The sequence below is a fragment of the Mesoplodon densirostris genome, chromosome 11, assembly GCF_025265405.1.
Source record: "Mesoplodon densirostris isolate mMesDen1 chromosome 11, mMesDen1 primary haplotype, whole genome shotgun sequence".
In the NCBI taxonomy this organism is placed as follows: Eukaryota; Metazoa; Chordata; class Mammalia; order Artiodactyla; family Ziphiidae; genus Mesoplodon; species Mesoplodon densirostris.
The window spans coordinates 72191819-72219573 of record NC_082671.1 but is presented as its reverse complement, the minus strand read 5'-3'; the positions used below and the strand labels follow the sequence as shown (position 1 = coordinate 72219573).

Genomic DNA, 27755 nt, shown 5'->3' with positions numbered 1-27755 from the left:
GAGAAAGAAAAACTATGGATATACAAAACTTATTACAGTGATAGAGAAACCAACTGGCAAAGAAGAAAAATCCACTGAAGAAGTTTCTAGAATGATCAACTAGCTGAAAAAGAAATGGGAAGAGATATTTGAAATTCCATTTCAATTCTAAGACATGTACTAAATAAATACTGTGGGTACATAGCTGTTTTAGGCACTGAAGACATTATAACAGAAGTTAAAAATTTGCCTCTTAGGAGTTTACAATCACATTAGGGAGGCTACCGTAAACGTGCGCAAAATTTCAACACAATTCAGAACAATATGTATGTACCACATAGGTGACACAAACCGAGGTTCACTACTGCCTACTAAATACATTCTAAACTCCTCTAGACTCTCTCTCACCTGTATTAGCAGCTTATATTTAACGAATGCTTCTTATGTGTCTGGCAATATTCTAAGCATTTTATATATATTAACTCATTTAATTCTCACAACCCTAAAAGGTAGGTATTTTACATTATTCTCCTTTTACTGATAATGAAACTGACATTTAAAACGGTTAATAAGTATCTTATCCAAAACCACTCAGCTAACCACTCAAATCCAAATCTAAGCCAATTCCATAGCTGGTGTTGCTAGTCACTGCTCTTTGTGGCATCTCCAGTGGGGTCCTCAACCATTTTTCCCCAGTCATATCATACACAACTACTAACTATAATTCTGTATTGCAGTGAATCTAGAATATTCCCTAACTATGGTGTTTTCCCAAATCACAGCCAGGCTGCAACAGTAGGGATACGTGTCTTTCCCCCATGCTATATCCTCTATCATGAATATTCATTATACTGAAAAACTCAGCAACTCAAGTAATCTCTTCTCCATGAAGCCATCCTTAGAGAAGAAGGATGGTAGAAAGCAGGAGTCAGCACACGTTTTCTATGAAGGACCAGACAGAAATGTTTTAGGCCTTCTGGACTGTATGGTCTCTGATGCAACTCCTCTGCTGTTAGTAGATAACAGCCATAGGTAACACATAAACGAATGAGCGTGGCTGTGTTCCAGGAAAACCTCATTCACGGACACCGAAATATTATTCCTCTTTTGATTTTTTTCTTAACCATTTTTAAAATGTGAGAATTTCTTGAGCCTTACAAAAGCAGGCAGTGGGCCTGACTTGGCCTGCAGGCCATAGTTTGTTGACGTCAGGTATAAAAGAAAGAGATTACGCTTCAGACCCAAATAAACCTGGGATCGAACCCTGACTCTGGGACCTCTTAGTTGTGTGAGTTTGGACAAGAAACTAAGCCCCAGTTTTGTCAACTATAAAATGGACATAACAGAATTTACTGTGAGGTTGAAGTGAAATTAAAAAATCAAAAGTGCCTAACTAGTACAGTGTCTAATAATAGCGGACCTTCAGTTAGTGTTTGCATTTGCCCTTTCCAGTTTGAAATAATTCTTCCACTCCTATATTCTCATAGCATTTAGCATGTACTACTAACACGTACATGACATTTAAATTCAAAGCCTTATATTTAACATACGTAGATACGTGTCCCATCTCTCCTATTAGATTAAAAGCTTCATTATAATGAGTGGGGTCAGTTTTGTACAATGTAGAATCAAATATGGTGCCTAATAAATATTAAGTGTTAACATTTTTTAAATAAAGGAAGATTAAGATGGAAAGTCACAGGGCCTCCCTGGTGGCGCAAGTGGTTGAGAGTCCGCCTGCCGATGCAGGGGATACGGGTTCGTGCCCCGGTCTGGGAGGATCCCATATGCCGCGGAGCGGCTGGGCCCGTGAGCCATGGCCGCTGAGCCTGCGCGTCCGGAGCCTGTGCTCCGCGACGGGGGAGGCCACAACAGTGAGAGGCCCGCATACCGCAAAAAAAAAAAAAAAAAAAAAAAAAAAAAAAAGATGGAAAGTCACATATATGCGCACTGCAGTGAATTGCTTTGTTTGGCTACAGTAGAGAGCGCCATGAGGGATAATACACAATGAAACAAATGTTATCTTGGGTTGATATCAAGTGGGGGAAGAGTGTTAGGGAAGGAAGACAGAACTGGTAGAATATTATTAGTAACGAAAGGAATCAACATTTATGTGCTTGTGCTTTAGATACATGGTTTTGCAAATATAGGAGTTAGGGATGATGTCCTTTCTCCTTTAAATCACATGGAGTAACAGAGGCGATACGTTATCTATAGTCTTCTGGTGTACAATGTGAGATACGCTAAATGTTTTAATTCTAAATTCAAACGTACTATCACAGTAAATAGGTCCCGTCAAACAGGAAAAATGTATAACCCAAGGACCAAGACTCAACCCTTTTATCAGTCAATCTCCCACAGCAATCCCAGAACTTCAACAATCACCCACCTAGGAAAGTGACTTCCAAGTATTTTTTAGGTCTAACCATGCCCTTTCTCCCAAGCTTTCATGGGAGGTAAAGTAAAAAGAAGAAAGAGTATGAGCCCGAAGAACAGACCTTGGTTCAAATCCCAACTATACCTCCTACCAGATATGGATGAATTACTTCAACCCTTTCTAGCCTGTTTCTTCATCTGCAAACTGGGTTTTCTATTTAGAGAGTTGTTGGGAGGATTGTTCACATGAGAACAAGTGAAACTCTTTATATGGGCCCAGCTTCCCAGCTGATTAGGTCCAGGTCTTCTGGGTGCCCATTTCCCACCCATCTCCGGTCCTTCTGCTCTCAGCATCCCACTAACATTACAAACTCTATGTCGAAAAACTGAATCTCTTACCTTCTTTTTCTTATTTCTGCTGATGAGTTAACCACCTTTCCAGTCAACTAGACTTACTTGGAACCTCTCCATTACCCTTTGTGATATTTTGCTCTGTGTACTGGGTATCCCAATACCCAAATCAGTTAGATATTAATGATTTTAACTACTATTTCTCGGCAGTGAAGAACCATCAAAATAGGGGAATAGCAGAAGCACAGCTCATATAATAACAGTATGTGGAATGTACTGGGTGGGGGGGACAACCAGGAGGCTTTTGTAACATATTGGAGAAGACAGGTGGGCCTAGGCAAATGTAGTGGGGCAAAGGAAACTGAATCAAGAGATGCTGCGTGGTGGAATTACAAGAATTTGTCAACCAACCAGTTACAGGGAACGAGGAGGAACAGGATGATTTTTTTTTTTTTTAAGATTTATAGTTGCAGACTCACTATTCAGGACGTATTAAGCCACTCACCTTTATCAATACTTCAAAGAAAAGTTTTTTTCATTATTTACAAGTCACACTGGGGTAAATGAGTCTGCTTTATCGTTTCTTAAGCATATTCTCTGTTTTTACTGAATTATTCTGAGTATTATTTGAATCGATTATTTACTCACATTTAAACATTTACAACATGCTAGTCTTTAACATGGCAGGGAGGAGAGGCAAAATGGCAAAAATAAGATTTTGCTTTTGTAGGAACAAATTTTAAAAGGTGAGAAAGGCACATAAACTAATAATTACATCAATGTTATTTGTGCTACAAATAAAGCTAAGCATAAAGTACTATAAGAAAGGCCCAAAGTATAATTGTCTTCATTTTCCTAGGATAATTAAAGTCTGTGTAATCTTAAGGACAGAAAGGTATTTTTGTTTGTTTGTATCTTCCCATTTATTTTTCAACTTCATTCTAATTTTTTCAGTTTGGTAATCTTGAGTCTCACTTATATACCTAATCCACTGTGGCGTTACAAACCACAGGCTGCAAATCCTATCCTAAAAGAAAAGTTTCCCAATTCTCACATTACATCTATGCTCAGAATAGATCACCGATAGAAACAGATCAATGTTAATTCTATTCAAACCATCACTAAAAGAATCACTTAGTTTTTTTAGATAGAGCATCTTCTCACAAGTTTATCACTGCCAATGTCACTAATCGTTTTCCTGATGCTATAGATAAATGGACATTAATTCTTTAGGTTTGTAATAGAGGAAAAATATTTCTGCCTCAAGTATTTTATAAATTATATTATTTTTATCCCCTGCGAATTGCTCAGATTTCAAGCTCTACTTGCTTTTGTAAAAAACTTTACAAAAAGCTCTCAGTTGGCAATACCTAAGAAAAGGCCCGTCGGGGCTTCCCTGGTGGCGCAGTGGTTGAGAGTCAGCCTGCCGATGCAGGGGACACGGGTTCGTGCCCCGGTCTGGGAGGATCCCACATGCCGCGGAGCGGCTGGGCCCGTGAGCCATGGCCGCTGAGCCTGCGCGTCCGGAGCCTGTGCTCCGCAACGGGAGAGGCCGCAGCGGTGAGAGGCCCGCGTATCGCGCAAAAAAAAAAAAGAAAAGAAAAAGAAAAGGCCTGTCATTCTTCTCAGTTCTTGTACTGAAAGCAGTGACTTCTGCCCAGATGTCTGTGACTAAAGGGAAAAAAGAGCTATAAAACTATTAATGCACAAAGATAAGAACAGAACATTGGATTTAAGATGATCTAGAATCAATTAAAATAATTTTTAACAACTCTGTAGAAGAATGATAGACCAAGAAGAAAACCCAGAGAAATAAAGTGCATGAATAAACGTGTACAAAGACAAAACAATGTCAGTTTACTAGGCATAAAGTGAAATTCATTCTAGATTCTTAATTTACCTACATGCTTAAATTTAACAGTGGCAAAAGTTAGACTAAAGTAAATAATGTATTTTCTCTTTTACAGTGAATATAAATTATACCCAGAGCCATAAGATGTCAGATAATCTGTAGGTAAGTTAGAATTTGGGAGGGAAAACCTATAATACATGAAGCTTCCATGTAGCCTCCAATTTTTATGTTCAGGTTGAATTCTAACAGTTCATTTTTCATTTGGTTGTCTGTAGCTTAGTAGATGGCCAGGATCCCAAGGAAACTCACAAAAACAGATTTAATGATTATATGATAATGACTATAGTAATAAAAGGCCAATCACCAACTGAAATATTAATTTTATGGGAAAGTATTTCTGATTCCAAGAAAGGAGTCCAGGGACACATCTATTCCTGCTACAGTCTCAACAATAAGATCACCAACCCCATGCGGTAGGGACCCAGCCAGCCCCTCACACCCACAAACCCATCTTTTACCTGGTTCCTTGAAAGCAGAGATTCCCATATTTTATTGTTCATAACAACCACTCTGGGGACATATTTTTTAAAAATCACTATCCTTTCCCCACAGATTATGTTTCAGTGCATTGGAGTAGGAGCCTGGTACTACTCACTACTCCAGCAGGTATTTGGGTACCACGCTGAGAAACACTGCTTTAGTGGCTTTGGCTGGGCAGAATGGGAGAGAATTATGGTGGTGGCAGGTGCCTCCAGAAAATACCCAGAAGCATCTACAGCTCTAGAAGAAGGGAAGAGACTAGGGAAAGAGTAAGCTATGAGAAGAAGGTAATAGTGGCCATAAATGTAGATTACCTCAAAGTAGAGAATTACCTTATATGGAACCCACAGATAAGAGAATAAACACCAGTTTTTGTTTGGTTTTTTAATGTAAACCTACTGAAATGCAAGCCTAACAATGGGTCCTTCTTTTAGAGAGGGTATCACTGAGGAACAAGGACACAAAGTTTTGAGAGTGCTACAGCCACATGAAGGGGAGATGGAGTGTAGGAGGGGACTGAGAGCAATTTTAAGCTCTTACAAACATGATAAATAAAAATAAAACAGGAAATACAATATACTTTTACCTTCATGCTTAGACTAAAAATCAATTACAGGATCTGGTACTAGTACAATACTAAGGAAGGTACAGTCTTGGCCAACAAGAATATTGCAAACATACTACCAAATCACTTGTCTTAAAAATACACACACACACACACACACACACACACACACACACACACACACACACACACTCTTTCAAATTACTCGAGAGAAAAGCCAGCCTGACCTCTCCCCTGAGGCTGAGTTCTGCCATCTCAAAGTAATAAATATTTAAACAGAAAAATAAATATTTCAGAACAAAGTCATTCAAACCCAATAGTCTATTAGGTTAAAAATGGCAAGCCCTGTAATAGTCTTAATGTCTCCAACCTCTTAAGAGCTCTTTCTTCCAGATCTCCTTAAAGCAGTATTTAGAACCTCAAACATCCCATGAATCTTGTCTTCCACCGGCAACAAGAGACCACAAGAGATACTCCGGGTCAGCTACCTGCTTCCTTGGAAACGGAAGGCCCTTACACACAATTAATGGTTGGCTGTCTATTCTAGTCAATGTAATTGGTGATTTATACAATGCATGGATGATTATTCCTTTTCTCAACCAAACTTTTCACTACAATTTAAATTAATTTACTCTTTATTGTGTCTTCATGGCAATTGAGTTTGCATCTTCTCTAGATGTTAAACTGGAATATCCTTGAAAATAGCCACAACTCAGGTTCAGAATAAAACATTAGCAAGATTTTGTAGAGTGCCCTGAATAATAAAATATTTAATCATTCTTTATAGATTTTTGCACTGGGTATTCTATTATAGTCTACTTTTAAATGAGCAATTCATATGATATATATATATAAATATAGTAACAGACAAAATTTTTCCCTATACCCTTCCCAGGACAAAACGGCATTTTGTTTGCAACCACAGTTAACATGATGGTTTACATTTCCTCTATTCATTTCACAAGTAAAGCCCCTAAGTAGATCAGGGACTGAATCATATACTTCTTTACTGTAGCTTCCTCACCAAATGATAAGTGCATTGTAATTGATCTTTAGAAAATACATGCTAAATTGAATTAACCAGGTAGTTGAATATCTGCTTCTGAAGCAGTCTGTAAAAACGATGGGGACCTTTCTCTCAATAGCTTTAGGAACTCTGCTGAAAGCTCACTACAATATAACCATTCATAAATATTTACTATTAAATATATATATATATTAATTGAAAGGCTACATGTGAGAGTCCATGTTATGTACCGTGGGAAATGAAAAGAAAAATGAGAGTCTCTGATCTCATCAACTCTCACCCAGGTTAACCCAAGAGCCTTTCTTTTAATAGTTCTCCTTTCTTCTAACTTAACCTCAACCTAATGAATTTTCCAAGCAGTTGCCAGAATGAGCTTTCTAAAATAAAACCTAAATCAGATATTGCTAATTAATTCTCTTCTTAAAATCCTACATTCCTCACTGCCTACAGGTCAAGTCCAAATACCTCTGTATGGAAGTCATGCCCCTTGCATATTTCATCTATTCGACTTCAATTCTTGCCATCAAATATTTATTGAGTACTTACCATGCATTATTAGACATTTTGTTCTAGGTGCTGGGGAGATAACAGTGATTAAAAAGACAAAGTTCCTGCCCTTATGGAGTTTACATTCTAGTAGGGAGAGGCGGATAATAAACAGGCAAGCAACACAAGAAACAGAAGGTGTGATATGGAGAGAAACTAAGCAAAAAGTGTGCAGGGAGTATCAGGTTGGGGGGATAGAGGACCCTGTAAACTACTGATTAGATTTTATCTTTCAATATTTGAAATTCATTTCCCCCCCAAATGCATTCTAAAAGATCTTTGACATTTATTTCCAGGGTGTTTTGGGTAATCTATTTTCCATTCTTAAAGTTAATTTTTATTTTTATGAAATTAGTACATGTACTAATAGCAAACCGAATGGGTACAGAAGAGTTTATGATAGAAAATGGCAGCCTCCTACCTCTCCTTCCTTTCATCGGCCCTCTTGGGAGTGGCCCTCTTTTAATGGTTTCTTAAAAGGCAGAGGCTCCAAGGCTGGAGGCTACCTTAGGGGTTACTGACTCCTCACCTCTCCAGACTTAGATGTCACATCAATCTGCAGATCTGTGCACAGAACATAGGACTTGGCCTCCCCATGAGGCCACTGAAAGGGTCAGGTGCATTAAACATTTGTATGGCAAACTTTGACCAAACGGAAGAGGAGCAGGAAATGAGAGGAAACCAGTAGATAAAAAACATCTCCACATTTCCTTCCAATGGACTGGGCAGAGGAGCAGCAGTCTATACAACCTCTCTGAAGACTTCTACTGAAACTAAGTCATCAGCAATGTCTTTTACAAAGCTCCGGCCGAACTTTCTTCCTTGTTCTCACTCCTCCTTCCTCCCCACTGCTTTCCTGAGATCATACTCCCCAATAAAGTATTGTCTCCAGCTCTATTTTCTAGGGAACATGGGCTAAGGAAATCATCTGAGACTTGTCTCTTGTATTTTCCATCTTCGCATCTTAAAGCTCTGCATTTTGGGAGATATCTTTAACTCTACTTTCTTTCCTTCTATGGCATGTTTTCTTTTGACTATCACATTCTTAATCTCTCACGCTCTTTCTCATTCTCAAATTGTTCCCTTCTCATTACACCCAGAACAGGTTTTATGAACGCATTCCGTTCTTTAATCTGACTACATTAGTCAGAATGCTTCTTTAAATCTTCCTCTGTTCCCTGGATTATCTGTTTCCCCTAGGGTCAGGTTTTCTTCTTGTTTCTTGTCTTCTCTTTCGTGCTGAAAGTTCCCCTCATATGACTAAGGATCCTCATGCACTGGTGACCCAGGTATAAGGACTTGGTTAGCTGGTGTGGATTTCCTCTGCTATCATATAAGGAAATCTGTTCTCTTATTAGGTCTCTTCCTGGAATTAAAATTCTAACTGGGAACTCAGTATGAGATAAGGAAGAGCATGGCAGCGGGCGGCTTCGTTTTAGTGTATGCTACTAGGAAAGTGTGGAATGACCTCCTCCTATCCTCCGAATATCAGATTAAAGGAAGGGGTGCCAATATCTAATACAAAAAGAATTAAATTTCCCCATATTTTCTGATCAACTTATTTGGAGTCAAACAACCTGGGGTTTTTGTTTTTCCTTTTTTTAATGCTGGAGAAAAGAGGCAGCATAGTAAATGATGGGGCTGGCTACTTCCACTGCAACATCTACAAGAGATTTGTGTGTTCCCCAAATAGCTGTTTGCTCTAAAATCCTCCTTTCTTCTAACCAAATAAAGCATCCATTTCCAAAATGACATTATATTTTAAGTATTACTTGATTTAAGTAATAAGCACTAGACTATATGTGACTACCCAATTTAACTCTTCTGGCTTTGCACTTGTCATGAATTAACAAGTTAAAGTTCATTAATTCAATCAAGAAGTATTATTACATACTAAATTGAACCAGATACAATAATAAACACTGGCAATATAGTCCCAATCCTGAAAGAAACTACAGTCTGATGGAAAAAACAGACAAATGTATTCACAATTACAGTAATACATACTATGGACTAAGAGAACAATACATATACAATGCCAAGGAAGCACAAAAAAGGGACAACTCTATGAGACAGGGCAAGCTTTCTGAAGTAAGTGAAGTCTAAACTAAATCTTTAAGGCAAGAAATTATTCCTATGGGAGAAAGAGGTATTCTGGCCCCAAGTAATAATACATGAAAAATAATATATGAAGAAATATATGAAAAGCAGTAAGGTACAAAATATGGCATATTTGGGGAATTGCAAGTGGTTCAGATTTGGGGGTAGAGTGGAGGGAGAAAGCAAGTGAGGAAAGGAAAAGAATTTTCAAATTTTCTGGGAGGAAAAATGAGAGAGCAAGTCAGGGTTTCACCCTAACGGGGATCCAAGATGACCCATCAAAGCTGCTAGAAACTGTGTCCCTGTCATCAAGCTATATGGGAAAACCTTCCTTCCACTAAAAACCAGGGAGGACTGCATCCCTCTGAATCAAGGGTTGGCAAACTATGGCTTTGGTCCAAAGGTGGCCCACCATATGTTTTTGTACAACCTGAAAGCTAAGGGCAGTTCTTACGTTTTCAACTAGTTGAAAAAATTTAAAAGAATATTTTGTGACACATGGAAGTAATATGAAATTAAAATTTCAGTGTTTATAAAGTTTAACTAATGAAGTGAGAGAGTGGCATGGACTTATATATACTACCAAATGTAAAATAGATAGCTAGTGGAAAGCAGCTGCATAGCACAGGGAGATCAGCTCAGTGCTTTGTGACCACCTAGAGGGGTGGGATAGGGAGGGTGGGAGGGAGACGCAAGAGGGAGGAGACATGGGGATATATGTATATGTATACCTGATTCACTTTGTTATGTAGCAGAAACTAACACACCATTGTAAAGCAATTATACTCCAATAAAGATGTTAAAAAAAATAAAGTTTAACTACAACATAGCCACACCCATTCACTTAGGTATCATCGATGACTACTTTCTTGTTACAAAGGCAGAACTGAACAGTTGTAAAAGAAACTGTGGCTTGCAAAGCCAAAAATATTTACTATCTAGCCATTAATGGAAAAAGTTTATGGATTTCTGCTCTAAGTTAGGAGTCTTTCAAAATCTCATCTCCTTCAATTAAGTCTCAGCTTATCTTTTCAGAAGTTCTTATAAGAAATCTCACACAATATTAGATAAAAGACTAGTTACATTATTTGTGGATATAAAAGTATTATTTTTAATTTCATAAAGTAATTATTGATTTCCATTTCCATATGTTCTTAACAATTCCTTTATATATGTAATATCAAATTTTGCTTGCAGAACTTTATGCTGCAGTTCTAAATGAATTAAATATCTCCAGTTATATGATTTCAAGTTATAATTTTTAAAACTATTTCCTTCTGTTAACAGCAGTCTAGCTATACTTATTTCCTGGACCATTAATTAAATAAGAAATGTTATTCTAATATTCTGAAACTGGTAGCCCTTTGAAAAAATTCAAGAGGAATGATGAAAAGAATAATATGCCAAAGTAAGCAAATCTAAGACTATTTCTAAGGTATTTGATATATAATATGGATTGTTAAATCAGAATATTTTTCAAGGGTTTAATTTATTTTTTGGTTGTGTTTTACTTCTATTCTCAATAGAAAAATAAGATCATGATTTACTGTTGCTACTGATTTAAAAGACTCTATAATTCCCAATTTTGGCTCTTCAACACTCTTTTTTGATACAATTTCAACATCTCAAGAGAGGTGATCAAATTTACTTTTGCTGATTTTTAATATATCATCTGTTGGTCCAACTGGCATCTTCAAAACAGTATTTCTAAAAAATAAGTTTAAAAAGTTAAAATTTCAGTGTTAGTAACCTTTGAGGGATCTGGGCAAGACCTAGAAAAGTTAGAAGGCAAGTAGATTCTTGCCAATCAGCTCACAGCATGCTTTAAAATGGAGAAGAAAAACAATATTCTACTTAAGAGTTGAGGGTAATATACTCTTATTTTGAAGTTATAAATTGCTGACAAGGGCTTCCCTAGTGGTGTAGTGGTTAAGAATCCGCCTGCCAATGCAGGAGACATGGGTTCAAGCCCTGGTCCGGGAAGATCCCACATGCTGTGGAGCAACTAAGCCCATGCGCCGTAACTACTGAAGCCCACGCGCCCGCGAGTCCGTGCTCTGCAACAAGAGAAGCCACCGCAATGAGAAGCCTGCGTACCACAACGAAGAGTAGCCCCCACTCGCCACAACTAGAGAAAGCCTACACACAGCAATGAAGACCCAACGCAGCCATAAATAAATAAATACATAAATAAATACATAAATAAATAAATTGCTGACAACACTGCATGGTCAATAGGCTATGAAAACTGAGTAAATGCAACATGCTATCAAAAACCAAAACTTATAACAAAGATATGATACCTAATAATACTCATAACTACTTAGTAATTGGATATAAATGATAAATCATTCATATAGATTGTCATAATTAGTCCAGAACAATAAAGACTATAGAAACCATATGGTTTCATATCTATGAGGAATAATTCAAGGAGGTAGGTAAGATGAGTACTGAGAACAGAAGACCGAAGGGAACACTTAGCAGTTATTTTCAAATACTTGGGTTTTATGAAGAAGAGAGATTAACCACTCCATGTGACTCTGGATGACAGAACTAGAAACAATGAGAAGACAAGAATGAAAACAGATTTTAGCTCACCATAAGGAAAACATTTCTACTTTGTAACAGCCAACAATGGAACTCTTTACCTATGAGGCTTGTAGTATATAATGGAAGAGTATGCAAATTTGGAATTAAATTTGGACCTCATATTTGGAACCTATCCCTGTCAGTCCCCAGAACTACAAGGTTGCTTGACCTCTTGAATGTCAAGGTCTATCTTACGGGTGGGGCAGGGGTAGGTGGGAAAAACACCACCTACCTCAAAAAGAGACTGACAAGCCACGTATGATATGAATACAACTGTATGTAAATGTGATTTGTATGTAAAATTGGTACAAAGTGGTATGCAAGAACAAAAGGTTATTTCAATAACAGTAATTATTAGTGGTGGTTAGGAACAGGGAAGCTGGAGCCAAACTCCTTGGGTTTAAATCCTGATGCTGTCAACTTGGCCAAGTTATTTAACCTCTCTGTATCCCTGTGTCCTAAGTTCTACAATATGGACGTTAACAGTACTTATAAGGCTGCTGAAAGGGATTACATACGGCACTGATGACAGTGCCTAATGCATAATATTTACTCTATAATGTCATCTAATCTATCATTATGTAATACTAGAAAAATAAATTCATTTTATTCTATAGTGAATTCCTTGTTATTGCAAGTATTCCATCAAAGCCTTGAACATGTCAGAGATGGAAATTCCAGAAGTGAATAAGAGAGTCTCAACTAAATTCATTCATTCACACAGTCAGCAAGTATTAAATGAATATGTAATGCCTACCAGGGGCACTAGAGCACAGTGGTTAAGAGTACAGATTCCCAAGCCAGTCTGTGGATATGAATCTCCACAACATCTCTTAGTAGCTCATAAATTGGGGCAAGTTATGTAAGCGTAATATGCCTCAGTTTCTTCTTCTGTCCTATGGGGATAATTATAGGGTTGATGAGAGGATTCAATGAGTTAATGTAGGTAAAGTGCTTAGCACAGTACCTGACACTAATACATCATATATAAAGATTAGCTGATTAGCTATTATTTTGACTACATGCCAGGCACAGTTTTAGACACCGGGGAGACTGCTGACAAGGTCCCTGACTTACAGAACTTACATTCTTTGTAGGGGTGGGGTAGCAGTGATAATAAACAAGCAAATAAAGAGTAATGACAGGGCCTCCCTGGTGGCGCAAGTGGTTGAGAGTCCGCCTGCCGATGCAGGGGATGCGGGTTCGTGCCCCGGTCTGGGAGGATCCCATATGCCGCGGAGCGGCTGGGCCCGTGAGCCATGGCCGCTGAGCCTGCGCGTCCGGAGCCTGCGCGTCCGGAGCCTGTGCTCCGCAACGGGGGAGGCCACAACAGTGAGAGGCCCGCATACCGCAAAAAAAAAAAAAAAAAAAAAAAAAGAGTAATGACAAACACTAATATCAGTGATAAGTGAAGAAAAAGCAGGTTAAGGGAATAGAGAACAATTGAGGAATTCAAGTTGAGATAGGAAGGTCAAAGAAGAACTCTTGAGAAGCCTGGGGGATGAGCATTTCCATCTAAAAGAAAAACAGAAGGAAAGGTTCTGAGCAGGAAGATGCAACGCGTGTTAAAAGGAACAGCAAAGAGGCCAGTGTCACTGGAGCAGAATATGGGAAGAGAAGGGCAGCAGGAGATAAGGCTGGAGAGACAGCCAGGTTCCCGATCACTCAGGGCCTCAGAGAGCAGAATGAGGACACTGGGGTCTGAAGGGAAACAAATGGAAGGTTTAAAGCACAGGGGCGACAAAATCAGACCTGCACTGTAAATGATTCACTCTGGCAATGACCTCTAGTGAATTATTTGACTCCAAGATTTCCTGAACTTAATCATTCTACTAGTAATAGAGGGACATTTGCATATCTGGGAAATGGAAACATACATCATGATGGCAGACTGAAACATTTCTGCTTGGAAGTTGAGCATCCAAACCCAATAATGAAGTTGCTACATTGGAAACAACAAAGCATTTACTGCAGGGGAGCATTCCATTTGTGTTTGTTAGATTTCACATATGAAGTATTGTTTAGAAACGTTTAAGAAAGATTTGACAGTGGTTTTGGAATGTTGGGGAAGAAAAGTGAGGAATTATGATTCCAGAAGGGAATGCTTCAGATATCAACAATGCCAGATTCCAGAGAGGAACTGTATACCAAAAGGATGCTCGAGGGCTGTGGGGCTGTATCATCACCACGACAATCACATACAGATGCCCAAGAAACAAACCAAGGTAAGGTATTACGTGAAGAGAAGTTAAAATGTGAGTAGTCCACGAACCAAAAGTCAAAAGAGAAATGAGATTGCTCCCATGTGGCGATCTTTTGGATGTGAGTTTGAAAATTTTCAGGGGAGAACAGAAAACTGGAAGAACACAACCAGGACTTTGAGCTAAGCCACTGAGAGGGGTGAGGAGTGTCACTTCCCTTTCAACATGGAGGTGTCCTCGGTAGCAATACAATCCTGAATAGCAGTTTGTCAAACACTAAGCTTTCCTAGTCTCGACTACAAAACTAAGAAGAAAGATAAAGGAAAAAAATAAAGGGAAGGAGCCAAAAAAAGGTGTGTGTTTTGGGGCATGGGAGGTGACTGGGAAGAAAAACCATTTAGTAAATCAAAATTGCTCAGATTTAATTACTTATATGGAATTCTGGGTATCTTTTCAGGGGAACTGAGTAATTTTTAGAATAGCAATATTTTTCAAGAGCCAGCCTTGGCCTTGGCAAGGAAATGGTTATAACTGAAGATAAGGAGCAATGTAGAAGAATTCAGAAAGAAACCAAAGCTCTGGAAAAAGTGAGGCTTTCTTTGGTTCATTGTAAAGGAACATAAATTAGCCTCAAACCCAATCTCCGCCTCTCCCCCAACTTCCCAGAGTCCTGTGCAGCCCATAGAAAGTGGAAGTGAGCCAAAGCCAACAGTGTGGGCTGAAGCTCTGTGGATGAAGGGTGGGATGGGCTCGGGGGGACCTGGCTGGCAACCCAATGGAATCACTTGAAAGCACTGCCACAAAATGGAGACTAAATAATCACTGAGGACTTTCAAAATGCACAGAAAATGGGATACGCTTAGCAAAATCAGAGAATAGATTCCCTACTCCAACTCATTTCAAAAAAACAAAAAAACCAGAAAGGATAATAGAAAATGAAATAAAGCAAAACATACCTGTTCTCTTACCGGTCTTTAATTAAAGCATAAAATACCCTCCCTCTTCTCTCCTCCCAGCCACCCTGGAACGAATAGGGCCCTGGCCACAGCTCAGGTAAAAGACTTCGGCCTTCCAGCTACAAAGAGTGGAGATAGCAGACAATAGAACTGGTGGTGATTCATTACAAAAGAATACACTCCGGAGCGGCCTGCTGCCACTGGGGCTCCCTGCACTATTTAAAGGAACAGCAACCTCCTTTCCAACCTCCCTTATTCTTAACACCTTCCCTCCTCTTGGTCCTGATGGAAAACAGATTTTGAAGAAAATGCCAGCAAAGCACTGAGCTGTCCAAGAAGGGGAGGGCTTTGTGTTCTACAGAAACTGGCAGTCTTACGCTATAGTAGAGAACAAAAATTTTCTTTAACGTCCACACTGTAAAATCTCTTCCTCTCTGCCTAGTATACTTTCCCTTTCAACAACAAACAGTATAACCTTTCCTTATTAATTGGAGTTTAAGTCATTTACAACTTTGTCTAATTTGACACATATTACAAGAATGTATCTCTTCTCCTTCCTTTTATTCCACATTGTTATTTTCACAAATGTGAGGCGATGCAATAACTTGGTTCACATGCTCTGAAAGAAGAGAGTGAAATACTCCTGTAACATATACAGGAATGACAGATAAACCTAAAGTTATTTTTTAAAAAGTCACATGAGCATGTCTGTCTACTATACTAGAATTCTGTAATTAAATCGCCATTTCCTTTTATTTTAAAGCAAAACTCTGATAACTTATTGTAAATAACAGAGCCTTATAAACCAAAAACAGGCCTTATAAAACCAGAGCATATATAGTAACAACGTGTGTATACCGTGTAGCTACAGATATGGATCTAAACATGATGAAAATGTCATCCACTGAAGGCCCTTCACCTTCCACCCGATGGAAGCCACGGGATATAGAAATGTTAAGATCAAAGATGCAAAGAACCTAGGTGACAAAATGATGAAAACATATCTAAATACTTTTCTTAATATACTTGTTAAGATACTAAATACCACAATAAACTGTTTAACTTTGATAACTGAACCCTAAACACTGCAGACATTTCCTATTCAGAAAGCTTATGTGACAGATCATTATCAAATATTGGGATTTGACGTCTGGCTCAAAAAACCAAAAACTACCTCCTCACCAAAAAAAAAAAACCAAAAAAAAAACAACCATAGGACAAATAAAGATTTGGCCTATCTTGCTATTTTATGTATGTTACATTAACATAGAAAGTGTATACAAAAAACAAACATGCTGGAATATTGAAAATTCACAAGTTTGACATTCTATACTTTCCATTCTATATTTTCCAAATTCAGGATGGGCAAAAATGAGTTCCTTGTTTCCTTCAGCATTCACACACACTGAGAAAATCATGATTTTCACTTACCTATTAGAATTCTTAACCTCCCCAAACTGCTTCTTTCCAGTTTCTATTTATCTCTTCTGCTTCATTCCTAAAATTATAGTTTCCTTAAATACTTATTATTAAGACCAAGATATTAAGTGTGCAAATGCTTGTCCATTCGAACTTGGGCTTGCACACATTTACTCAGCTGCTCTAGAAACTAAGGGGACAGGCTCCAAGAGGCCACGGAAAACCTCTGATTATAAGAAGTCTTAGTTTAGATAACTCTTTCACTGATTTAAAAATATATACAATGAAAAGTCAAGTAGTTGAAAAGGCTCCAGTAATAGCTGAGAAAGAAGAGAGCTGGTACCCTCTAATATGGTCAGTTAATGAAAACTGAACGAGGGCTCCAAGTTTAAGAAGTATTATCTCCCAAGCAACAAAGAGAAGCCAGAAACATGTTTTCTCTTTTTTAAAAAGTAAAGCAATATTTCAAAAGAGTTAATCGGGCTGATGATGAAGAGATAAGAAGTGGAAGAGAAAATATTTCAAGGGTTTCTCCACTTTCCAGAAGAGGGAGGGGTTTCTTAATAATATCCAAACTCAGATCTGCTGAAAAATTACTACGGAAAGACATATTCTTTGAAACTTCCCTTTCCTCTCAGTCATGCTGGGAAAATCTCCTTAATGCTTTACCTCCTTCCAAACAGCACTGCGGGGCATTATATAACATTTAACAGAACAGGGTTCCAGTTCCTAAAATGATGCCTCTATCCAGATAGCCAGCTGACTCTCTCGCCCTCCGGTGGTGACTTAGGAAAAGAGATGAGAGAATACAAAAAAAAAAAAAAAAAAAAAAAAAAAAGGGGGCAACCTCCTTAAAAGGAAAGCACTGTCCAGTGATGAAATTTCCCTACAGAGCATAAAAGCCTGGAGTGAAACTGATCTTAAGTCTGAGACTAAAGGACATGAACGTTCCACAATGCAAACGATTCTCATTGATAAATCACAGTTTCATCGTTTCCTCTCAACCTATATATAAAGAAAAAAGGGAAAAGGAACATACAGAAAGGTGCCAAGAAGAAAAAGAGCACCATCAGGGGAAATTGGGGAAGAGTATTCACCTTTCCATTTGTCAGGAATGACTTGCTAAAATGCAGATATTGCCTGGTATAACCAAAGACAGGGGGAGAGAGAGAGGTACGGGGTGGGGGGGAGAGGGGCGGGGGGGGAGAGAGAGAGAGAGAGAGAGAGAGGGAAAGGGAGAGGGAGAGGGAGGGAGAGGGAGGGAGAGAGGGAGAGAGAGGGAGAGGTCTTCCATTTCCTACTCCCTCTCCTTCAGATGTCTTTTAATGCCCGTGTGATTGTCATTTATATATTCAGACTTGTTCTTCTGCCAGGGAGGGCTCTACCTGCCTCTGCTGCACCTGGACGCTTCTATGTTCTCATGGAAAACAGTCTTTGCCAGTAACAAAAACATGAAAATGAAACATTTTTCTAGCCTTCATTTTTAATAAGCCATTTAGAGCAAAGGCAGCAAAACTGCAAGTCCATTGCCAATTCTGAGAAACCAAAGCGAATCAGGAATCAGATTTCCTTATAACACAAATTCTTCTGCAATTCTTAAAAGGAAGTCAATCCCTCTCCCCTCTTTTTGGCAGTCTACAAGAATCTCTTCCTACCTCTGCAGTCTCTCCCTCCCTCTTCTCAGAACCAAGACAAAGAGGTAGACAAATCCCCACAGGGTCTTTCCTGAGCTACAGCTGCACAGTACAGGAAACAGGAATCTGCTATGGAGCTAAGGGAGGGGAGAGAAAAAAGGATACGGATACACCACACACACGGACTCACAACAGGCAGAGACTAACACTTTCCAGCTGATAACAATAATTCTGGCCCTTTCTAAAAAGACAATAATAATTAAAACTCTGGTGACTATGCCCCACCCCCCCCATCTTATTTAGATCTCAGAAACGAGAAAAGAAACGCACGGAGGAAACACAGATCTTACCTGAGTTACCATTTTCTTTTTCTCCATAAACCAAATGGAACAGATGATGAACACTTCAAAGCGGTCGCGCTGGGGCACACCTTCCACAGCTTGCTTTCCACCCCCCTCCCCCCCCAAGTCTAGCTCTTAAAGGGTGGGTGATTGTTCTCCCTTTATCCCGTTTTCCTTCCTTTTTCTTTCTAGTGTTTCTTCCTTTCTTTTCTCTTCCTCTCTGGCAGTCTCTCCCCCTCCTTCTTTCTCCAGCTCCCTCCCATATCTCAGGCAGATGGCTGAAGGAAGCCCCACCCCCGAATGCCTAAGGTAATTAATCAGAGTAGAGCCCCACCTCTTCCTCCTCCTCCCACCCGCTCCCGGCAGGCTGACATCTCCCAACTCCAGAAACAGGCCTGCTGGAGAATGGCAGTTTGGTGTGTGCTTTGCGCGCGCGCGCGCGCGTGCGTGTGTGTGTGTGTGTGTGTGTGTGTGTGTGTAGGAGGGAAGAGGGGGGAGAGAGGGAAGGGCAGGCGCCATGTGCCCGCATATTTTAAGGAGTTTCTCCGATGGTGGCATTAATTATATGGCACGGGAAGTATTCACAGCAGCTTACCATAGTAAGTACAGATTTAAAACGTTCCATCTAAGAATACCTGATAATAAATACGGAGCGAAACAGAAACTATTAAAAAAAATTTCCACTGATGTACAGTTTATAGATGCAGCGGATGTAATAAAAGATGAGAAGAGCTGCTCAATGATGGGTTGACTGGAAGGTTTTCAAGGAATGAAATATGCAAGAAACTGCTTGCCCTAAACTAGTCTAATGACTGCAAAGGACAAAAAGAGAGGAGGGAGGTAATTTAAGTGCTTCTTTTTTTCTACTGTAAAAAACCTGGGGATTCTGAAAAAGGTGTCTACAAACATGACTGCTTAAGAAGCTTAAGATGGATACAAATTTGGTTGCTCAAGGCTTCCAGCTTCATTTAAAATGCTGATTAACAGAGAATTTACCCTTTGTGTTCCCCAGCCTTCTGCATCTCAGCCTCTATTGAAAAAAAAACCCTTTCTTGTACACACACTGGACATGTGTCATTACTATAACTAATCATTGTTACTATAGAGTGCTATAGACACAGGAGGTTTGGGAGAATGTTTACTGAGTGTAAGGGTTTCTTTTAAGTTCTCTTAGTAAAAAGTCATAATGAAAAAAAGCATAAAGGTGTGATTCAGTTCAGAAGTCCTGGTCAAAGTCGTAATTCTGCCCTTTACAAGTGATCTTGGAAAAGTCTTTGACCTCTGAATATAAATGTCATATCTCCCTACTTTCTATCATTATATATTCAAATAAAGTAACCTATGTGAATGTTTGATGAGTTTATGATGTTTGTCTCATAAAAATAAAGATTTTCTAATTTTTTAGTATTCTAATAAATAAGATCCTATTCTAAAGGTTTTATTATATATTTTAAGTTATGCTATATTTATTGTATAATCTCTAATAGATTACCTGAAAAGCAAAGAGATTAATTCCAAAATTGAGCTTTCTATTTTTAAAATAAACACATAAAGAAATCAACATTAAAAATCACAAATCATACGAGAATACTTAAGTTTTTGCTGTCTCAATGAGGATTATTTGGCAAAATGTATAACCAAGCTTTAAAAAAATGTGCCGTATTGGGCTTCCCTGGTGGCGCAGTGGTTGAGAGTCAGCCTGCCGATGCAGGGGACACGGGTTCGTGCCCCGATCCGGGAAGATCCCACATGCCGCCGAGCGGCTGGGCCCGTGAGCCATGGCTGCAGAGCCTGCGCGTCCGGAGCCTGTGCTCCGCAACGGGAGAGGCCACAGCAGTGAGAGGCCCGCGTACCGCACAAAAAAAAAAAAAAAAAAAAAGTGCCATATAATAATGTTGGTTGGCACATTGCCAATGTACCATCATCATGCTCCCATCCAAATTAATAATCATTTAAACAATTCTGAAAAGAACACAGGAACTACCAAACAATCTGGAGAGCCTGGAGAAACCGGCAGAGTCATTGCTATTTACTGAGTACCTACAATATGTCAGGTGTTGTTCTGGGCATTTTACAGCTATCAGTATACATTTAGTATAACCTGTACATGTAAAGAAATATGTACAAAAGAATGGGATCTTTAAACATTGGAAAAAAACATTAAGAGAAAAGGAATAGATTGGTTCTGAACTTGTCCTTATTTAACATTTTTAGAAATGATCTGGAAGATAGAACATATTACATTCTCTGAATTTGCAACTGAAAAGCCAATCTGGAGATAAAATGCAGTCAAAAAATTTTAAAGACAAAGTGAGGAAGCAGAAAAGAGGTAGGCGAGTTTCACTGGAAGCAGGGGCAATGCAGTGTGCTTTTGGGAAAATCTAAATCATATTTATGGGATAATTATTTACGCTTTCAGTTCTAATATAAGAAATAAACTGAGAATCACTGTATACCATTCTCTGAATCCGCTGGTCCACAATAGTGCTAGGGGCAAAAAACCAGGAGCACCAAGACAGAGTCCCCCACTCCCCACCACACACAAACACACACACACACACACCACTCACTCACTCACACTCACACACATGCTAGTCTTATGAAAGCCATGGCTATCTTGAAGCTTGCAAACCTCCATACGTATGGAAAGACAACAAAGCCCCAAGAAGAGATTTTTTAAATAAAAATGAGGGATTCCCACATGCAAAATGTCTAGGACTAGGACAAAGGTTTCCCTAGGCCTGGTATTCATGCCTCTATTCTACATTTAGGAGCACTGTTTTATATTGCAAATAATAAACTTATAAAAGTCATTACCACAAGAAAGAGTTAGTGTGAGCTAAATGTGAAAAAAAAGTATTAAAATAATTTTCATAAACTCACTGATCATAGTGAGCACTGCACGAACTCAAGGATATTTTGATGTGCATCCCTGACTTTAAAGGGTGGTGTTATAGAGGACAATCTGCTCCCTCGTGCCCAAGTGAGAGAAGAGCAATTGAACAGTCTGGATCTGACCCAGCATAACAACTGGAGGCCCCTGGTGGCTGAGTGTGCCCACTGGTGTACCAAGGAGAAACGCATTTCAGGGCATTTTCTGGGCAGGAGTGAGGGGGCTGGGGAGGTAGGCAGGCAAACAGACAATAAGAACATCAGCTAAGGGAGGAGACCACATCCACCCTTGTGGATCAACCTCCAGCTTCCAGCACAGTGCCTGATACATGGTAGGTACTCAATAAATATCTGTTAATAAATAAACAAATGAAGGAACTTCTCCTAGTTGTCTCAATGCCTTCATTGTTTCCTCAGTGTTCCATGTAATCCCTAGAACTCCAGCTTCCTTTCCCCCATACCACTCAATGGAAATGGATCTTATTAAAGTCGCCAAAGACCTCTGATGGCCAGAGTCAATGGACATGTTATATCTGCTTTGACTTGTCTGCGGCATTTGGCACTCCCTCCTTTTGGAAACACTTATTCTCAGCTTCAAATGAAACCTTACTCTGAGTCTTTCTTGATTTTCCTCTTTTGCTGTTAAGTCGCTTCTCCATCTTACTCTTTTTCCTCTGCCCACCTTCTATGTTGGTATTGCTTAAGGTGCCATCTTCAGACCTCTTTTTACTGCATACCACAGGCTCTTAACCCAAGGTATATAGTTCCTCACACAGGTACCCTGGTGGAAATTTGTTATTTTTATGTGCATTTCTGTGCAGAGAGGATCTACGGTATTCATCAGATTTTCAAAAGGGTACACATCTCAAAAAAGTTAAACAATGGTCCTTAGTTCCCGAGGCCTCCTGTTGACCAACACACTTGCTGTAGGTGATGTAATCCATCCCATAGCTTCATTTACCACCCATTTACCTTGAGGATCCCCACATTTCTATATCCAGTCCAGATATCTCTCCTGAACTCCAGATCAAAATATCCAAATGCTAAATAATGGTCATCTCCATTTAGATATCCTACAAATTTCTCTATCTTATAAGACCAAAACTAAATTAAATTCTTAAAATCGAATCACTAATTCATTTAGCAAATGTTTGAGTGTCTACTATGTGCCAGGCACTATTCTAGGCACTGGGGGAAAACAGTAAATGGGCAAAGGAGATAAAAATCCCTGTATGTGTGAAGCCTGGATTCTAGTACTCATTCTACCATGTTTGTTTACTTGGTGAAATGTGGTTAAACTTCATAACCAGTAAAAGAGGTATCAGTTCTTGAAAACTTACTCTGTGGTGTCTTATCAGGCAACTACATATATTCTTAGCTCATTTCATCCTCAAGACAAGATATTTTAATCTCCTTTGCAGAGATGAGGGAACTAAGACCAGGTGAGGCTAAGTATCTTGCCCAAAGTCACCAGAGCCAGCAAGCTGAAGTGTCCAGATTTAAACCCAAATTTGATGGGAAGTCTGGAGTCCTTCCAAGACTCCTCCTTCTCACTCAACACCACACCAAACCAGAAACAAGTCTTTTTGATTTCTCTGAAATGTGCCCTTTCTTTTCATCCCTAGCACCACAAATTCGGTTCTGACCTTACTATTTTGCATTCAGCCTCCTACTTAGTAATCGCCCTGCCTTCAGTCTACCCCTCTTCCCATGCAGGCTTCTTACTACTCTCAGAGCTTGATCTTTCTAAACACAAATCTCATCTGCCACTTCCCCGATTAAACTCCTCAACTATGGCCCACAGCCTAACAAGAGGGACAATTCTAACTCTTAAGTAGGCACCTAACACACATAATGTGGCTTCAGCCCCCTTGTCCAGAGCCCCGGCTTTCCCTCTCCCCACCCACTGCTCTCCTCTGCTCCTACCACACCTCACGACTTGCAGTTAGTTCCTCAACGACACCTCTGTTCTTTTCTGTTTTCTGTTCTTCCTCCCTTGAGTACGGCCTTCTATCTGGCTGATTCATCCTTCAAGGCTCACTTCAGGGATCCCCTGCTCCAGAAAGCCTTTGCTGCCCTACCTCCTCCCACACCTGGGTTAGGTACCCCTTATCCCAGTGCCTTAGCGCCTAAGCCACGGTTGATACTGTTTCTGCATAACTTTGACCAGACTGTGAGCAATCTGAGGGTAGGAACTGTTTCACAATCCTAACGCAGTTCCTAACCCAACGCCTGAATACCTAGTAGACGAATAAATGTTTGATGAAATCAAATTGTAATGCCTTGATTTCTACCTCTAGCCATTTATTTATCCATATGCAGGTACCTAAGAACGAAGAGCATCTCTGTGGTTATCAAAATGCTATAAAAGCATTCTCTTCTTCCCAAAGAGTACTTGGAAATGTCTTTAAATTTATAAATTTACTTCAGTATCTTAGAAATTTGAAGGTGAAAGGAAGATGTACAAAATGAGAGAGCGGGAGAAAGGCTTTGTTTTCGACTTTATTAGAATAGTTCAGATTCTAGACAAAACAACACTCACTGATTTAAAAAAACAACAACTCACTTTAGGTGGTGTTGCTCCTCGCAATTTTAGGGACTCAACCTTCCTACCTTCCACCCACTTACCAGCAATGCTATAAAAGCAGGTCCAAGAGTCCCTGACCAGAAGGCAGGGTTTGCTCATACTTTCCCAGGCTGCCGCTAACACCCAAGTGAAAAGCAACATTAAAGGGACAGCATTTCCGGCAATAATAAAAACTTGTTAGTATAAAAGCTTTTCACAGCATGTCCCCCCTCATAACCCTAAGTGTAAATAACAATTTACACCTAATAGATACAAATACCTTTCCAGAGCATTTCCCAGACAATACTACTTTAATATCCCTTGTCCCAGCATTCTCTTTAATATAAATAAAGCCAATTATAGATAATTCTACTATATCCCAGCTCATTTTCTCAGGGTTAGGCAGAGTTCAGTTATATATAACCCATTCTAGAAAAAAAGGTAAGCAAAATTTGAAATCAACTGCCTTAAACGTTATATGCTTATAAAAAACCAAATAATCCTCATATTTATTTCCTGTCCCCCCAAATCAAACCTTTAGAACAAGATCACAAATAGTATACACTAAGACACAGGTGAGGCCAGAGATATTAGAAAACATCACTACATAAATTATTAACTAGATTTGCATAAAATACTCTTTAAAATCTCTTTTAACTATCCCAAACTCTAGATAACTGAGTCATATATGCAATTGAAATTATGTGTACATTCTCTGCATTCTATGAGAGACTAAGGAAAAGGTTCTTAGACAAATACTTAAAGGGATGGGACATAAACAAGTTTATGAATAACCAGATTATCAAGAAAATACATGATTAATCGGTGAAAACTGAAGTGTACTGTTTCTCCGATAATACAATATGCCACCTCTCTATTACTAAATTACTGGAGATTCTGCTGGTTTTCTTCACCACTAAATCCCTGTGCCTGGCATAGTACCTGGCCCATAACTCAAAAAACATTTGGTGAGCAATAAACTAATTTGAAAAGAGAAATTAAGGTATATATATATATATATCCCTTGACATCAAGGTCATCTGCCCACAAAGCAGTGGACAGCCTACGGGCTAAGTCACTCTACAGCATTCTGCAGACCTGAGCATCCTCTGGGCACACATATCCTTTAGACAGGTCACTTTCTGTCTCTCAGTCTTCCAGATGCCTAAGAGCCTTAAGCTGTACTTGGCTCTCCTGAACCCTCAAATCAGGATACACAGCTATACCCCCCAAAATGTAAGATCCTGCTTCTTCTCCCTCCAGCTGCCCCATTCACCTCAAAATGATAATTAGTGCCAATGTGTTCGATGGGTGACAGGTTAAGTAAAACTGCCTCAGGAAAAACTGCAACACTAGATGAACCCCTAACTTGCAACAAGTTGTCGCATAACATAAAATTGACCATCTTAGCCATTTATACCGTTCAGTGGTATTAAATACAGTGGACCTCTGAAGAACATGGGTTTGAACTGTGCAAGTCCACTTACATGTGGATTTTTTTCACTGCACATGTACACAATCAGCAGTTGGTTGAATCCAAGGATGCAGAACCACTGATACGGAGGGCCGAGTGTGAAGTTATACATGGATTTTCTACCGTGCAGAAGGTCGGTGCCCCTAACCCCCACATTGTTCAAAGGTCAACTGTGTAGTCATAATTTGCTACCAGCACCATCATCCATCTCTGTAACTCTTTTCATCTTATAAAACTGAAACTCTTAACACAGATGTAGAGAACAAACGTATGGATACCAACGGGGGGAAGTGGCGGGGGGTGGGGGTGGTGTGATGAACTGGGAGATTGGGCTTGACATGTATACACTGATGTGTATAAAACTGATGACTAATAAGAACCTGCTGTATAAAAAATAAATAAAATAAAATTCAAAGAAAAAAACTGAAACTCTATACCCATTAAACAGTAACTCTCCATTCCCCCTGTCCCCAGAGCCCCTGGCAACCACCATTCTACTTTTTGTCTCTATGAATTTGACTATGCCAAGTACCTCATATAAGTGGAATCATACATGTCTGTCTTTTTGTGAATGGTTTATTTCATTTAGCATAATATCCTCAAGGTTCATCCATGTTGCTGCTTATATCAGAACTTCCTCCCTTTTTAAGGCTGAATAATATTCCACTGTGTGTATATACCATGTTTTGGTTATGCATTCACCCACTGATGGATACTTGTGTTGTTGCTTCCACCTTTTGGCTACTGTGAATAATGCTGCTGTGAACGTGGGTATACAAATATCTTTCCAAGATTCTGCTTTCAATTCTTTTGGGTATATACTCAGAAGTAGAATTACTGGGTCATATGGTAATTCTATTTTTAATTTTTTCAGGAACTACCATACTGTTTTCCACAGCAGCTGTACCACTGTACATTCTTATCAACAAGTGCACAAGGGTTTCAATTTCTCCACATCCTTGCCAACACTTGTTATTTTGTTATTTTTTTTGACAGTAGCCATCCTAACAAGTTATATTTTAACCATCCAGTCAGAGGTGATAAATGTCTAATCCAAAAGACTAATTTCAAGAACAGCTTCTCAAATAGATTTTTTATGGGTAGGGAGACTACACTCATTGTCCTTTAAATCATATCTAGCAAGCCCCTATCTACTTCCTCTGCCTGTATTTTAAACTGATTTGGCCCAGATTTGGTTCTGTAAAAATTATAACTAATAAAATAACCAATTTCAATTGCACACTTTTAAGACAGGCATGATTTTATTAACTGTAAGAGTAATAAAAGGTCAAGTACCTAAAATACTTCATTGCCCTATGTTGAGAACTCACTTTGTTTCTTTATCTCAACATTAGCAATTCTAGAACTACTTAATTTAAAAAATAGGTGCAAAACCTTTAATATTTTATAAATACTGTACAATCACGTCCTCAATAATGTCCAGTTGCATAACACACTGGTACAGAACCACAGGTATTCATAGTATGCAACAAAGAGCTTTGATTTAACTAAGTACAAGAATATAACAGAAGCTAAAAAGAAAATTCTGTAACTATAGTTGAGACAGTTTGGATAGCAAACAATCGTCATAAATGCACCATCATTTATAAATGGACTGGAAAAACCTGTTACCCTAACAGAATTAAGAAATAAGACTAACATAGTTTGGGATCCTTCAACTTAAAATTGCTTTTTCAATCACATTAATTTCCTTGATGTGGTGGAGAGTGTACTCTTAAATTTTAATATCCCATTACCTGCATTTCTAAGCTACCTTAATTTCAGATAGAATAAACCTAAAAAATGGAGCAAAGTTAGGAAAGTGCTGTTTCAAATATTGAGCACCACATTTAACAGTACTAAATCTTAATGATTTGGGGTGGCAAATTCATTTTATCATAAATGAATAAAATTTTCCTGCCAAAGACTACCAAACATGTCATAATTTCTAAACAAGAACCTTTAATCCACTTCACAATTTTTATTTTTGGGGAGAATGGCCTATTTTCTACATCAAAAAATTTATTTACAGAGGCTTCCCTGGTGGCGCAGTGGTTGGGAGTCTGCCTGCCGATGCAGGGGACGCGGGTTCGAGCCCTGGTCTGGGAGGATCCCACGTGCCGCGGGACGGCTGGCCCCGTGAGCCACAATTACTGAGCCTGCGCGTTTGGAGCCTGTGCTCCGCAACGGGAGAGGCCGTGATAGTGAGAGGCCCGCGCACCGCGATGAGGAGTGGCCCCCACTTGCCGCAACTAGAGAAGGCCCTCGCACAGAAACGAAGACCCAACACAGCCATAAAAAAAAAAAAAAAAAAAAAATTTACATATTACAATTCTGTTTTTCA

The 27755-nt window shown here is 39.1% G+C and overlaps 1 protein-coding gene across 15 annotated transcripts in view; it reads right to left on the bottom strand.

Annotated features, from left to right (window-relative positions):
- The window catches only part of RBFOX2 (RNA binding fox-1 homolog 2), a 264510-nt gene that overhangs the window by 69646 nt on the left and 167109 nt on the right, over positions 1-27755 (bottom strand). Inside the window, exons 1-2 of one of the 15 annotated variants that reach the window (XM_060112866.1) lie at positions 18489-18746; positions 16517-16583 (exon numbers count right to left, since the gene is read on the bottom strand). The exons of 13 other annotated variants lie outside the window; for them this stretch is intronic. Coding sequence is in view for 1 of the 2 variants with exons in the window: in XM_060112865.1 (XP_059968848.1) it covers positions 18489-18515 (27 nt within the window). In the remaining variant the exon portion in view is untranslated. Of the gene's footprint in view, positions 1-16516; positions 16584-18488; positions 18747-27755 lie in introns of those variants that run through there. One more of the 15 variants, XM_060112865.1, reaches the window with a different exon arrangement.